This window comes from Typopeltis vanoorti, chromosome 5, assembly GCF_054136105.1.
Source record: "Typopeltis vanoorti isolate ZY-2024b chromosome 5, IOZ_Tvanoo_1.0, whole genome shotgun sequence".
Taxonomy (NCBI): Eukaryota; Metazoa; Arthropoda; class Arachnida; order Uropygi; family Thelyphonidae; genus Typopeltis; species Typopeltis vanoorti.
The window spans coordinates 144570945-144588085 of NC_143553.1; the positions used below are offsets into that span (position 1 = coordinate 144570945).

At 34.9% G+C, this 17141-nt stretch overlaps 1 protein-coding gene across 3 annotated transcripts in view; it reads right to left on the reverse strand.

The window, feature by feature from the left end:
* Window positions 1–442: 442 nt before the first annotated feature.
* The window catches only part of LOC150106902 (uncharacterized), a 191008-nt gene continuing 174309 nt past the window's right edge, over window positions 443–17141 (reverse strand). For all 3 annotated transcript variants that reach the window (XM_090392811.1, XM_090392812.1, XM_090392813.1), the window contains 2 exons: window positions 13736–13902; window positions 443–3302 (listed from right to left, as the gene is read on the reverse strand). In XM_090392811.1, the coding sequence (XP_090248937.1) occupies window positions 2521–3302; window positions 13736–13902 (949 nt within the window). In that variant the 3' untranslated portion in view covers window positions 443–2520. The remainder of the gene's footprint in view (window positions 3303–13735; window positions 13903–17141) is intronic.

The following is a 17141-nucleotide window of genomic DNA, read 5'->3' on the forward strand; positions in this document are numbered from 1 at the left end:
TATTGCAAATAATAAATGGTGCATTCAATAGAATTCAACAACTTACTATTTGTCAGTGGCAGTAACATAGTTACATAATTCAAGAGAAAATGTCAGAATTTTATGATCTGGTTACACCAGAGTAGCTCATAATAACTCGTGTCACGTTCAAGCATACACTTAACACTTTCAGAATATACGTTCACAAGGCACCTTTAGAGGTGCCTTGTGAACATATATTCTGAAATGTTTCAAGCATTGAAATATAGTGATATGCAACAAAAAAGCATCTCAATTATGAAAATAAATGAAAATTTACTTAGTAGAAAGCTGTTATACTGGATACTCTTATATTAAATAGTTTACTAATTATAATATTTCAAGATAATATTTAATTTATTCAGAAAAGTTTTAAAGTCAATTATTTCAATTTTTCTCTTATTTTTAAATATCAATTTTGTGAAATGTGTAACAATTCTATAGTAAATATCTGAATTTTCTGATTATTAGAAAAGGGCAAATATCAATTGGCATCGCTAGAAATCTTTATAATGAATATATCTAATTTAACAATGAAGTATAATTTACTTTAGTAGGTGCTTCTTTGTGTAAAGATGCAGCTGTAAATTTGATGAATGTAAAGATATATACAGTAATATCAGGATCTCTTTCTTAAACATTTTATATTTTTAGGTTTAATGGCTGTACAAAACTTCAAGCTGTTTTAAAAGAATTTTATAAGTACATAATAGGATAGGAAGACTGTGGCTATTACTCCTAAGCACCAGTTATTGCTAAATTTAATTCTAATAGAATAGCATGAAATGTTCACTACCAAAATCTTATAATATAAAGAAGGTTCTCAATTGCACTCTTCCCTGTCACTTAAAAAAAAGAAAATGTAGAAAAATGGAGTGTTTTACACTATCTGTACATGAAATCTAGAAATCTAGACATTTTTGTAGAAAGCAGTGGAAGAATACAAGATTCTTAGAAGCACTTTATGAGATATTTTTAAGTGATATGATTATTCCCTGCTATAGCATATGAAAAGTTAACTGAAAAAAAAAAAACAGTTGCTTGGAATTAGATAAAAGATCAAGCAACGACAATTGTAGAAAGTTCAAAACCATCATCATCTACATTTTCTTTCAGTTTTTGAAGTAAACTGAAAGAGTTTTCTATCCCGATCATTATTCTTACCTATATTTCTAGTCTATATGTCACTTAATTAATATTAACTTTCAGACATTTTGGATTAAGAATTCTTTCATTTCAAGAATATCTTGATCTCAATTTTGAACCAACTCTATTAGTCAGCCAAGATGATGATTAATGGAATTCTATCTAAAGACATGAGTATCTTTATTTCAAAATTCCTTTTTTTCTCTCTCTCTCTCAAAAAAAAAAAAAAAAAAAGAGACATTTGAAAGTTCTTATTAGTGCTGAAAGTTTTTATCAATTATTAATGAACAACCAGTTTATGCTCTATTTCAATCAATTATTTATACAATTATACATCACAGCAATTTTTTTTTTCTTTTCTATATACATGAAACTTTTCTTTATTTAAAGACGTCTATCAAGTAAGAAATCACAATGATTTTAACAATTTAAGTATTCATATATTTTGGAATTTTTAAGAAAATTTTCTATTCTACTGTTAAATCTGGAATTATTCCAATCTTTTGTACTATTAAACATTATCGAAGCCGACATCTAAAAAGCTGAACTGTACCAGGTATGTTCAATCATGAAGTACACCCAAGTGGCATTTTAAAGAATTTCCAAAACTACTGTAACATCAAATTGCATAATAGCTATTGCTTTTTCTTAAAACATGTTGAGAAATTCCCAAAAGCTGATTTAGCAAGAAACTACTATCTTGTAATAGTCTAAAACTTTTCCACAAAATTCCCACTATTTTAAGTGCACACTTCTTGAGTATTAAAAGATACTGCCATGAACATAATATTACTAAGCTTTATATACATGATTTCACTATAGCAATCTGTATACCATTCAGCATATACATACAAACACACAATGTACTCTCTTAATTTTCTGGTTTATGTAACATTAATATATTTAGCCACATTGAAGCAGACAACAGAATTATTTACATGTCGTGCATCACTAGTGTGAATACCAAGTTTCATAATGAAGAAACTTCCCTGAAAATGTAAATATTTATTAGTAAACTTGAAAGACAAATCTGTTTTGTTTATATCTGGAGACAATGTGAAACATCTGTGCAGAATTACAGACATTTGAATTTGTGGACATCAGTGCATAAGTTCAAATTATCCATTACAATTGTAACAGATACATCTGGCAGATCATCATTTAACCCTTTTTTTCTTTTTGTTTGCAATTATATACAATGGGTTCTGAACCATTTATGTAAACTTTTGTTTTATACCTACTATGTATGACTTGTACTGAAATGTGTTTTAATATGTGTAATTCTTGCAGTAATCTATGAGCAACTAATTTTGTTATTTGGAATCAGAATGCAAGAACACTAACTATACATGTTAGTCACCTTAGCATCACTGCACCCTGGGAATTAGAGGTAGTTGAAGTGGTTGACACTGTGGTAGTAGCTGTAGTAGTAGTAGTAGTAGTAGTAGGTGAAGTAGAAGTTTCTGCAGGAATCTTGTCCAATACAAAAGAAGAGTCTGACTTAGAGTGCACATAGCGATGGAGAGATCGTTTAGGCAGTGACTGTGTTTCAGGATGGCTGACAACAGTAAATGGAACTACATCAGGTGGCTGACTGGAAAATGCTGATTTTTCCACAGAAATAAATGGCTGCCCATAAATAGAGCAAGGACGAGAATTATCACCAGGTGGTCCTATAGTTTGGTGTTGTGGATGTACTAAATTTGTTGAATGAGAATGAGAACGTTGATATTGAGGTCTATTATTCTGTCGGCTCCCATGACTACCACTAATTCTTAGTGAAGAAACAGTAAGAGGAGAATCTGGATGCACAAATGAGAATTCAGATGCAGCAGATGTTGCGGATGACTTTGACTGTCTGGGTTCTGGTGGCTGACAGATCTCTGGAGATGAAAGTATATGTTGGGCATAAAGGGACCTTTGAGTGAGAGCAGGTGACACTTGCAGAGAACGAGGAGAAGGTTTGTAAAGATGGCCACTTTCAGATCGACGACCCAGTGACACCAAGGAACTGTGAGATCCAGAGGAACACTGAGGGGCTAGACGGGGCCCCAGAGCAGGGCGAGTCACAGGATAGAGATCACTAGTAGAGGATGTGTCACAGTCCATATCACCACTCACATCCCCTTCTGTTAAAACTGGAATATAGCAGTGATAAATATTATATATTAAAACAGCAAAAAACGTTTGATTTTAATAATAATAATTATATATATATCTACCCTATATATATAAAATGATGATAAGCCTTTCTATGTCACGTCTGTATGTCACGTTTTTTGAAACGTTTTGAAACTCAGGGGCTATCCTGAGTGTTGAGTCATCAGAATTCAAGAAGAACCAGCCTACCAGTGTGTATATTATTTTAAGAAATTCGGCAATTTGCCTTTAATTATCCAATTTGTTGAATGATTATTGAGCTTAAAATAACTTTTTCTATTTCCAATCTGATAACTTTAATTATTTTATTAGACATTTTGATCCCTATTATTGGAGTCAAGAGTTTTTACAATATGGGCCATACAAACAGAAACTGGTAATCCTATCATACCTTCTTAAAAAATGCAAACTCTATTTGTGAGACTTGAAAATAATTAAAGTTAATGTGCATAAGTCACTGGATAATTAAAGTTAATTATCTAATTATTATAATAAAACAAAGCTATAACTATTGACACAAACTGCTAGCCTAGATGGCCAAGTGGTAAGCATATCTGATATATAACCAAGAGGCTGTGGGTGCAAATCCCACTGGGAATATGGCTCTTTATGATTGTTTTTAGAGTCAATGAATTTCATAGCCCAGCGTGAAACCACTGCACCGCTTATTGAAAAGTTCCATGTTAAATCTCAAGAGCTGAGTTTCCGGACTATGTAATACATAAATAAAAATACAAAAATATATAAAATTAATAAAAGTAAAAAAAAAAAAAAAAAAAAGCATTAGCCCACACATAGTAGTACCTTTTGTGGGTGAAAACCACATAAAAATAAATAACTTGGAAGGCATAGAGAGATGATGGAGGAGATTTGAGAGTTCATGCAACAAGCTGAAAAAACAGTTGAGAAGATAGATATACAAGGGTGGTCTGAAAAGTTCTCGGCCTAACAATGAAAAAACGAATTTATAATTTCAAAATTATTTTTATTTTTCAACATAATCTTCTTTAAGACTAATACATTTATTCCAGCAATGCTCCAGCGCCATTATCCAGTCCCTTTAGTAGCTCTCAGTAAGATCTGCAAAATATCCCTCTACAGCTGCAATCACCTCTTTATTTGAAGAAAAACACTGACTAGCGAGGAAGAATTTAGTTTTGGGAAGAGATAAAAGTCAGAGGGAGCCAAATCTGGGGAATAGGGTGGATGTTCCAACAATTCATAGTGCAGATCCCTTAATTTTCCCATTGCCAAAACATCTTTGTGGGCAGGTGCATTGTCCTGACGAAAGATGATTTTTTTCTTCTGCAAACCGGGTCTTTTTCATCTAGTCTGGTTAAAAGATCGGAATAATATTCCGAGGTTATTGTTTAACCAGTTTTATTGTTTTACCCTTTTCAAGATGATTAATAAACAAAATGCCTTTAACAAACCAAAACACCGCCCATGACCTTTCCTGCTGATGAAACCGACTTTATCTTCTTTGGCACTGAACAACCAGCTTCTGTCCACTGTTTTCACTGCTGTTTGGATTCTAATGTGTAATGGTGAATCCAAGTCTCATCCATAAATCAGTGCACAAAATCAGTAATATGCTTGTTAAAACATTCCAAGCACTATTCACAGATTTTCATGCGGGTGCGTTGTTGATCTGCTGTGAGCAAACGCAGCACCTATCTTGTGCAAAGCTTTTTCATTTGCAATTCTTCTTGCAAAATATATCCTACACGTTCTTTTGAAATGCTTATAGTCTCAACAATTTCATGCAGTTTGACCTGCCGGCCATCCAATACAATATCGTGCACTTGATCAATGATTTCTGTTGTCGTTACACTTTTTGGACATCTTTCATGTGGATCATCTTCAAGGCTGGTACGGCCATGTTTAAACTCGGTAGTTTATGGGCACTCTTCTCCTTCATTTTCGACAATTTCTTAATTGTCGAAAATGAAGGAGAAGAGTGCCCATAAACTTTTATGAACTTCGAATGAATTTCTTTTGGCATTAAACCTTCTTTTAAAAGAATTTTATAACCACACGATACTCAATTTTATCCATTTCAAGGAATACAGACACACTTTTGCTTCAGACAGCTGTATAAAACAAACTACTTGATAGAACGACTTGCAATTTCACATGGATGCTCATGACAGATGTACCAACTTAGAAAAAAAAATCGTGCCGAAAGTGTTGCCATCTATGGTTGAGGCCGAGAACTTTTCAGACCACCCTCATAGTGTGCTACCTAAGTATGTCAGCAGTGAGTTGAAGAGTAAAGAGAAGGAATAAATGACATATGGCATGGCTGAACTAAAATGTACAGTTTGTAAATGTAAAGTGTGAATTTGAGAGAGAAAGCTGTAGTGGTATAAAAGAGATGGATCACTCATTATTAAAAATTATAGAAACAACTACCGTGTTATAGTAAAATTTCAGTTTAATATAAACCAAAATAATCACTCGATGTTTCAACCTTCACATTTAGGTCATCATCTGGAGTATACACATATGTACAAAAAAATTAGCTCCATTACAATCTACATGGTTTGCTAAAGTTACATTAATTTGGTCAGTCGTTACATCTACTGGCCTGACCTCTGGTGAAAAATTTTAAACCTTACTACATCAACACTGGAGTCCTGTTATTATTATTATCTATTTCGTTAAAAATCATTAAGAGATACATTAAGCTAGAGAGCAACATGCTCTCACATAATTACTCATAATAATGAATGCTGATACCGTCAACCATGAAAGAAAAGAGATGGATCACAGTGAATGAGTGGTTAATTAGTTTGTTGTTGGGCAACTGGAGTAACTGTTGATGAGTGAGAGAAAATGTACAGAAGATAGATGAAGTGAGTGTAGAAAAGTAAGCAACTGAGAAACATGAAAAACAGATTGTGAAAGAATAGGAAGAAGGTGGCTATAAGAATGGAGACCTACTAAGAGAGGACTGAATGAAAGATGTGAGAATAAGGATGTGCAGAAAGAATAGGATATGGATAACCACAGTGAAAAAAGAAAATGTGGGATAGAGAGTACAGTAATTGGCATTTGAAGAGAAAGAGAGTGAGGGAGAGGAAATCAGATAGGAATTGTCTGTAACTATGGATGTAAAGAATTACGACTGGAAAGAAGGAAGAAAATTATACCAAGGGAAAACTGGTAGTCACGGACTGGTGGACAATACAATTTATTGCTTGCTGGCATGGTTGGCCAAGTAGTTAACATACCTGCACTCCAACCAAAAGGCTGCAGGTTTGAATCCCACTGTGGCATGGATGTCTACGAATGTCTTTAGGTAGGTGACTTTCGTCATCCAATGTGATACCCATCCAGCTTAATGAGGACTTGAAATAGCTTGAAAATATTTCCAGTTTAGCCTTTAGAGTAAGGTCTCTGGATTATGTAAAAAGGCCTGGTTGGCCAAGTGGTTGGCGTATCTGCTCTCCAGCCAAAAGGCTGTGGGTTTGAATCCAGGTGTGGGCATGGATGTTTGTGATTGTTTAAGGAAATGCTAGTGGTGGTGGTGGGCAGTAGATGGCATTGGTGGAGACAAAGAGTTGTAGAGTAGAAGCCCTCCCTTGATGAGTCTTTGAGCTCCCTGGAGGTGTCATGTAATAATAATAATATATATATATATATATATATATATATATATATATATACATATATATAAAAAACCCAAAATAAAAAAGCCCACCAAAAGTACCAGTGTACTATATAGGCTTAAAAATTTTCATTATGCAATGCATAATGGGAAGGAATAAAGACTGGAGGTAGACAGATATTTGCAATAAGATACGCAGATGACAAGCCATCATTATCAAATACTGAAACAGGACTACAACACCTGTTGAACAGATTACTGGAATGCTGTATCAATTATGGAATGAAAATTAACATCAGAAAAACAGGTAATGAAAATAGCAAGGAAAGAGGCAAATATGGATATCAGAATAAATGGTGAAAAATTGAATCAAGTAAAGACATTTAAATATCTAAGAAGTGTTATTAGCAGTGATAGAAGATGTAAAAGTGACATAAAAGCAAGAATAGCAATGGGAAGAGATGCCTTTAATAGAAAATGGAATTTATTCAGAAGTAAAATGGATAAAAACCTAAAGAAAAGACTAATAAAATGTTATGTGTGGAGTGTTGCCCTTCTATGCAGCTAAACTTGGACTTTGAAGAAAGAGAATTTAAGATTTTGGAAAGCTTTGAGATGTGGATTTGGAGAAGGATGGAAAAAATCAAATGGACAGATAAATAACTAATGAAGAGGTCTTAAAAAGAGTAGAAGAAGAAAGAAGTCTGTTAAGGAGGATAAAAAGAAGCAAGGGAAACTGGATTGGAAATATTCTGAGAGGGAATGGAATCATCAGAGATGCCATCGAAAGAAAAATAGATGGAAAAAGACCCAGAGGAAGAGTAAAGAAAACAATGCTAGATGACATGCTGAATGGAGACAGGTACACAACCTTGAATGAGAAGGCTCAGAACAGAAGAGAGTGGAAGGAAAGTTTCTGCTACTAAAGAACCTGCTTAATTGCAGAATATGCAAGAAGAAGAAGAATGGGAAGGGGCCACTATCCAGACCAGTTTTGACCTTTATTGAGGTCTCATCAGTGGGAGCCAGACACGGGAGAGATACAAAGGTTGAAGTGATGCAGAAGTCAACATTGGTATCTCTCCCCCAGGTCTGGCTCCCACTGATGAGACCTTAATAAAGGTTGAAACCGGTCTGGTAGTGGCCCTTCCCATTATGCATTGCATTATACATGCACGAAAGGGAATGTGCTTTGCATTATGGGATACATACTAAGGCAAGTGATATGCAGTCATTAGCCTCTATATACAAGTAGCTTAGATGTGAATATATTTCATACACAAAACTTTGTTTTGCTTACTTAGGAAAAAGGATTAAAACCAAGTATAAAATTTCTTGGTATCTTTAATGTATAATACACCCAAGGTAAAAAACATTCTACACACACACACACACCACACACACACATATATATATATATATATATGTTAAAGATACCAAGCTATTTTAATATATACATATATATATATATATATATAAATAAAATATGTGTCTACATAGAAAGGTATCCTCCTTCCATACATTCTTGCTCAATGGACTAAAATTCTCAAGGGAGCACAAGCAACATTAATAATGACATAATAACTATAAATAATTTAGTGGAAATCAGATGTCTGTGGAGGAGTGGTTAGTTGTTATTACAGCTGAAGCAACTAAGGCTATGAGGACAGTATATCATTTCTGTTATTTTGTCCGTGTACGTATGTATATATGTATGTATGTGTGTGTGTGTATATATTGTTCTGCTGACTAGTGTCCAGTCTACCTGTTTTGGAGAATGAAAAACTCTAGCTTCTGGAAGAAAACCCCCCCAAAAAAACTATACTTTTGTATGAGACTGGCTAACTCACCTTGTTTGTAAAAGAAGTGACCCTATTTTTGTCTAATTGAGCTGAATTTCTTCGAAAACCTTCAATATACTAAAACTAGATTCCAAATAAACAATGTACTCGTAAGAGATGTCCAAAGAGTAGGAGGGGAAAAAAAGTATGTTTTTTTAATTATTTTTTTTACCTGCTGTTTTTAAGGTGTCATTTTTTTTAATGACCCTACACATGACAGATGCCAAGACCTAAAACATAATAGTGTTGTGTAGGTAAGTGTTTAGGGACTAACTAATATGTTTCTTAAAGAGTTCAGGATTGTACTCAGTGGGGAAAACAGTATGGGGGAAATTATTACAAGAACAGAGGTGGATGGAATAAAGGAAAATGAAAAAAGAGGTTCATATGGCTGGATAATGTATGGTGTTGGCCAGTGGCTGTGCTAGGTCTTACCTGATTATAAGAAAGTGAAAGAATGGTAGTGGCCAGTTAAGTAAAGAAGTGGTCATAAAAGTGCCTATAGAAAAGGCACAGGTGCAGAAAGAGAGCACCTATGGGAAAGTGACTGAAGGGAGTCTTGTGAGAGAGGAGTCACCAATTAAACAGATTTTCCTTTTCTGCAGGAGGGGCTGGGTGCACCATCCCAAATGAGAGAAATGCTAGTGGCTGCCAAGTATGATAGTAAGGAGAAGAGTAATTATTATGAATGATGTGATAGCTAGAATGTACAGGAAGAGAGGACTTGAATATATGAATGTATGGGATAAATTTGAAGGTAGCTGTGTGCTGCAGATGATCTGTTTTTTGAGTGAAAGGGACAATGTGAAGGTGGGTAGATTGATGATGAGAAGAGGAGAGTGCATGGCTAGCGAGGGAAATGAACACTAGATGGTTGGACTGTGAGCATAAGCTACCAGGATCAGTGTGAGATAAAAATGACAAAGGAAATACAAGATAAGGATAAGAGTAGGAACTTAAGGGGCAAACTACTATTTATATACCAAAGCAAGGAGAATTACAAATAAGGGTGCAGAGTTTGTCTTGATACAATTATTCTGTAAATCATTGGTGCCAGTGAGATATGGTTAACAGAGTTTATCTATTTGAATAAAATATGATGGTCAGAGCATTTTTCAAAAAAACAGAAAGGATAAAAGGGCAGGGGAGGAGATATTATTGATGATCTCAGGTATGTGTGTGTGTGTAACTTGAAGAAAGCAGTAGCGATAATGACTTTGAAGCTGTAAACTGAGGTAAACATGAATTTTAGATATTTAATGGGTGTTGCTACAAGCCAGGAAATGTAGAGGGAGATAATTCTGAAATGTTTTGGCAGATCAGACTGTCAAGTGACAGGAAAGTAGGAGATAATAATGGACGACTTCAACTATGCAAGAATTGACTGGAAGCAGGAAAATAACATGTGAATAAGGAGATTGAATTCCTTGAGCTACCTACTTTGGGACAACTATCTTAAGCATGTAGTTGAAGCAACATGTGGGACATGAGTGTTGGATTTAATAATGTTGTCTCATACCATGATGACTGAAGATGTTACCAGTGACACCAAGGAGAGTGGTCATGTGAATTTGATGTGGGAAGTGAAGAGCAGGAGAACTATGATAAATTAAGGAGACAGACTGGTGGCATGCCGTGGCTTAATCAATAGAGGGTGAGAGAAATCAGCAGTGCATGAGACTTGATCCAAAATCGGCTACTTACGGCAATGTCAGATTGCATTCCTAGGGTTAGGAAATGTATCTAAAGTACGACTGAAATCGATAAAGCATGGAATTATGCAGGAGCATAATTGAAAGTGGATGTTATGGAGGAGATATAAAGGACAGGGTACCCCTCAGCATCATGAGAAGAATAAAGGATAAAGCTAGGAAGGTGATGACCAGTGAAAAAAGAGAAGTTGGCATATAAAAAGAGACTGGCTAAAGCAGTAGAGCAAAACCCTAGATAATTCTAGTTTATTTTGCTAATAGAGAAAAGGGTGAATATGGAAGACCGACTTTAGTTGCCAGAGATGGAACACAGGTCACATCTGCAAAAGGTGTAATGGGAATGTTCAATGAGTATTTTGGCAATGTATTTCATGAAGGAGGAGTTAGGAGTAGTGTTGAATAACAATAAGAAAGAGGACAAAAGAATGACAGTTCGTTGGGAAATCTGTGTTTAGAATTTTAAGTAACCTTGATGTTAATAAGGCTGCGAGATTAGATGGGATATTATCACATATTAAGGAAATGTGCAAAAGAGCAAGCAGTGCCCTTGACTTTTCAACAAGAGTCTGGCAACAGGATCAGTCCCAGAAGAGTTAAAGAAAGAAGGAAAAATAATACCACTGAACAAGGGAGAATTCAATAATGCCTAAATATGGTGTAGTTATGTAGTGGTATTCTCTCTCTCTCTCTCTCTCTCTCTCTCTCTCTCTCTCTTTAACACAAACCCAGATTAATAAGAATTAAAATCTTTCAACAGAGCAGAAAAGGTTTGTTAAGCGGAGGATCTTGCTTTAGTACCTACAAGGTTACATTTTATAATAGAATGACTAATGTTGTCATATGGAGATGCGTATACTGATATTTCTCAATTTGGCCGCATTTGATAGAATACACATGATAAACTACTACTGAAAGTGAACAAGATGGGAATGAATAGTTAGTTGCTAGCCTAGTTACAGGGATAGATGACTGATAGGAGCCCGCAAATTGTGTGTGGGGATGCAGTATCCCGAAAAAGGAAGTTGACAAGTGGGGTACCAGAGGGTTATGTTTCAGGACCACTGTTGTTTAATTTATATATATCAATGGATCAAGGTTTGAGAGGAGATACTAATTTGTTTGCTGATGCTAAATTAAGAAGAGAAATATCAGGCAGGAGGTTCTGATGTAATGCTTTTGCAAGAGGATTTGAATTGGTTGGTGCTTTGGGCTGAAGAATGGAATATCACATGAACATTGCTAAATGCAAAGACGTACACTTATGCCAGAAAAGATGGCTCTCACCCCCTTTTCTACGGATATGGAAAAGGGGTTGATAGCTCCAATGTATAAGGCACGAGGGCCACATGTGGATTTCTGTGCACAGATCGGGTTACCTGGTTATGTGGGTGATACAGAAACATGAGAGAGAGAGAGAGAGAAGCAAATAACTACAACTGTCTCAGGACTTTTAAAGTTGAGTATGAGAGAAAATTAAGAGAATGTGATCTGCAGAGATTGGTAGATAGGAGGAGAGGGTGATGTTATTTAGACCAACTTGAGCCAATTTAGTAAAAGAAGCCTATCAGACAGATTCAGGGGAATTATTGCATAGCATAATAGGTGATGGGAAAATGAGAGGTCATCCCTGAAAACTGTATACAGAGGTCACGTGAATAAGGAAGTGAATAGGAGATTTTTTTGTGTAGATGGCAAAAAATCTCCTATATAGTGAATTGAGTGGAATGTATTGCCAGAGTGGGTGGTGAATGTTCCAACAATGAACATCTTCAAGGAAAGGTATAATAGCTAGTGTGATCTGTTGGTGTTTGATGTTCAGACTCCATGGAGGGTTGGAATACTAATATTGAGGCATGAGAGGCTATAATTTACAGAAATCTATTGGTTTTTTTTCTTTTTCTGCTTTGAAATTACAAAGCTCGGGCAACATAAAGTAATCAGTTTGATTATTTCATTTTGTGATTTCAAACAGAATTCAAAACTAAAGAAATGAAATGAAGTACTCAACTTCTTACAATGCTAAAAAACTTAAAATACAGAAATAAAAAAAAAATCCAAAGCAGTAGAAAATTAATATAACTTAACATTTTTTTTGAATAATAGATTATTTATTATATTTTATATTGGGAGTTACAAAGGAAAGAACAGTTCACAGCAAAAATAAATGGTATTATTTTGTATAAAATTTTACAAAATTTTAAATTTTATAGTTTTTAATAATAAAATTTTTAACTTTTACTGTAAATATCATGCAGAATGTGAAACTGATATGTTGCTTAATAATGACTAATAATTTTAGAAATCAGTGGCGTGATGAACAGTTTCAAAAAAAAAAAAAGAAGAAAAGAGAGTGAAGTAAGAGTCAGAAAGAAAATTTCCTCTGTAAAATTTTAACTTTTTCATCACTTTAATAAGGAGAAAGTTACACATTGAATACAAACACTATTTTCTGTACTTTTTTAGGGTAGAAAATAGTGGAATAGGGAAATAAGATATAATTTTCACAAATATACTTATTCATATATAGTTATATTACTGTACTCTGAAAAAAATATGTTTTTGAAGTTATGATAATTATTCAACATTTTATTTCTTTTGGACCAAAAAGAAGATAAAAGATATTTATAAGTCTGAAAAGTTCCGAAAATTGTTTTACTTCTCTGCATTATTTTTAAATGAAAACGCTATATTTATATGAAAATAAAATATACAAAATAGGGAAATATGTAAAAACTCTCCTTGCAAAATTAAATTATTTGATGACAAGAGCATAACTTATCCTTTTATTACTTTTACTTTTCCGTTTTATTTATATATAACTTTCATTTGTTGTTCAAAAATAAAATTTATTAGTAGATGCTCATAGTCAAGAACATACTTCAATTGCAGTTAATTAAGGGATTTTTTCCTTAAGTGATGAAATGATTCCACACTAAATTATAAGTGCCAAGAAAGCAATGCTGATTTCCATTTTATCTGTACTGGAAATTAGAATATAAAATGATCTAGTTTATCCATTGAAGGCAAGATAGGATATGGACAGTTAACCTATTATCAGTAATTTTTCCACTGATTAACACCCAAAAATATCATATTATTCAACTAAATCTGCCGATGAATAATTGTGTTTGTGTGTGTGTGTGTGTGTGTGTGTGTGTGTGTGTGTGTGTGTGTGTGTGTGTGTGTGTGTGTGTGTGTGTGTGTGTGTGTGGATTTCAAATTATATAATTAACATATTTCCTTACCAGACATTCGTTTTGCTCTCTCCCTTAGGCATGGCGTAAGATACCTTTCTCCTAATGATCTCATTACATGTCCTAACCCACTTCTTAACTCCATGCTGGAACCTGAATGGACTAGAGCAGCCTGAACATGGCTATCTGATAAAGTGTGCTGTAATCCCAGACCATACCTAAAAATAAATAAATAAAAAATAAAGTCAGGACAATAGTCAAATTTAATTTCAAATGACAATATTTTTTTTATAAAACAAAAAAAAAATTAATCCTTAGAATTAATTCTAAGGCCATCTGTAACATACACATTTAGAGTATATCTGAGTATAAAATACTATTTCAGCATATTTCCCAATGTGAATGTTTATTTTTGCAATGTACTCTTATAACTGGCCGTTAAAGAGTTGAGTGCTTGTACTTGATATCTAATAGTTAATATCAAGATATCTTGCATGATATCAAGATATCTTGCTTGATATCTTGATATCAAGATATCAAGCACTCAACTCTTAGATATCTTGATATCTAAGAGTTGAGTGCTTGTACTTGATACCATTGTGAGTATAGTATGTAGGCATGGAAGGGGTGAATGAGTCTGTGGAGAGATTACCAAGAGAAATGAGAAGGTATAGACCTGCAAAAAAATGTGATATTTTGATGAACTGCAAGGTGTTAAATGAGAGTAGAGAATGAGGAATGAATATTTAACAGATGAGGCAGTGAGGAGCATAAGAATGGTATATATTAGCCAGAAGGGTGAGTAAGAGAATATGAGTGCAAAGAACAAGACTGAGTATGAAAGAGATAGAATGAGCAAAAAACAAGTGTGACTATGGGAGCATGACTGATGGAGCAAAGCAAAAGTGGGAATAAAGTGTGAGAATGAAAGTAAGCATGAATGACAGAACAAATGATCGTGACTACCAACGCAAAAGAGTGATGGTATGCTAGCAGAACTGTGCAAGGAGAAAGAGGTGCAGTGTGTTGATGTGTGGAGCAAATGATGAGTAAATTGAATTGTATAAAAAGAGATGGTGTTATATCTGTTGGCATTGTGTTATATCTTCGTCTTTGTGCTTATCTCTTATTCTTTAATTTAGATATTATCAGTTAATTCGTTTGCCGACAAATTTGTATTATTTAATGACTGTGCCAGCAAGCAACTAATTATGATACACTATCCAAGATTACTTTGAAAGAAAATACAGGGATCAGGAAGTATGCAGTCGTGGTCCCGTTTCTTATATTACTAGTGGATTCCCCTTTTATACACAGTTCGTAATTTTTCCAAGCGGTAATTCAATCCACAGAAAGCATGACAAACTCATTTGATTACACATAAAGAAATACGTTTATTCTAGCACAAAACATAAAGATACATATTAGTCAAACCTTTAGTTTAAGATAGAGTCTGGGTTCCCTCCTTTTCTTAATTTAACACATCCAAAATTTCTACACTGTAATCCTTTATATTAACACAAATTCTTCATTTCTATATATAACTATCCTCAGCCTCTGACAACTTATATTAAATTACCTATTTTCTATCACACATGCAAATTACACAAACATACAGGTCAATTCTATAACTCTGACATAGATTTCTTGAGGCAATGCTCCTTCTTATATTTTAGACTTAATCCTCCCCCAAAATTTTAGTTAGCATTCAATTAGGTTTTTACAGTATAACATTATTTTACAGTATAACAGTATATCTTTTAGATACAAACAGATAGATTGAAGAAGTGGAAATGAATGGGGAAGTGAGTGGTATGAGTATAGAAAATGAGAGAATGGGTGTGCAAGAGGAGCAGGGAAACAGGGAGCCTCAGGGTGGACAGGGGTACACAGCGTGAGAAAGGTGGATGCTCCAAGAGGAGGTGAGAGCATGTGTAGGCAGGAAAGTAATGGGATGATCAGGGATCAAGAGGAAACAGATGGAATTGCAAAGGGTTCTAAAATGAAGAAGCAGAAAGGGAAACGGCCCCAGTCCAGCATGGAGAGATCACATCGAGTGAGTGGTATCAGTGGAACTAGCTGTAGATCCAGAAATGAGTTGTGGTGTTTGTATACCAATGCTAGAAGTATAAGAAACAAGGGGGATGAAATGGTTGCACTAATTGCGTCTGTGCACCCAGAGATTGTCGGAATAAGTGAGACATGGTTAGATGAGGACAACATCCTGACAGGAATAGTGATGGAAAGTTATGATGTGTTTCGGGAGGATAGAAGGGGTAAAAAGGGAGGGGGATTGCTATTGATGATAGAGAAAGAGTTATGTCCATACAAGGTAGAGATGCAAGAGGGAAATAGGGCCAGTGGTTTTGAGGCAGTATGGTATGAGATAGACGTGAATAGAATCAAATACTTGGTGGGATGTTGTTATAGACCTGGTAATGTGGATGGTGGTGATAGTGAAATGTATAGTCAAATAAGCCAAGAAAATAAGAAAAGGGTGATCATTATGGGTGATTTTAATTATGGCAATATAGACTGGAATGATGAGATAGCAACTGGAAGTAAAAAAAATGAGTTTCTTGTGTTTTTGAGGGATAACTACCTCAGACTGTATGTAACAGAGGGCACACGAGGATTAAGGGTCTTGGATTTGGTCATCTCATCGAAGGATGTAATTATCAATGAGGTGTCAAATCATCCACCAGTTGGTGAAAGTGACCATAAGGTGATTACCTGGGTGGTTTCCAGCAGTGCAAGGACCCCTGTGAAAAAAGGGTATATGTGGAACTACAAGGGGGGTGATTATGAAGAGCTCGGGAGACAGCTTGCAGGTGTAGCATGGAATGAGGAGTTAGCTGGAAAAGAGATCAATGTAGCTTGCGGGATTTTCAAAAACTACTTAGTAGATGCAATGTCTAAACGTATACCATGGGTGAGAAGGTTAAATAAGGTAGGTGTGAGATGGATGAATAAAGAGATTAAGCATGCAATACAGAGAAAAGGGGCATTGTGGAGGCAGCATAAGAGAAGTGGAAGTAACCAATTTCATGAGGTCTACAAAGACCAGGCAAGGAGGGTGACTTGGTTGGTGAGAGTAGCTAAAGAGAGGTATGAACAGCAGTTAGCTAATGAAGCCAAAAAGAATCCTAGGGAGTTCTTTCGATATGTAGCCAGCAAAAGAAAGAATGATTATGAAAGGATGACAATGATTGGAGAAAATGGTATAAAGACAGCTGTTGCAGAATGTGTGGTGGAGATATTTAATGAGCAGTTCATAAAGATTTTTCAATCTTGTGAATGTGACTTCATGGAGAGATTAAGGGCAGTTGATGATGGGGAGGAGAGACTGACTGTAAGTGAGCAAGAGGTGTTTGGGGAGTTGAGTAAACTAGATGTAAATAAGGCTGTGGGACTTGATAATATATCACCACGTATTCTGAAGGAATGTGCCAGAGAG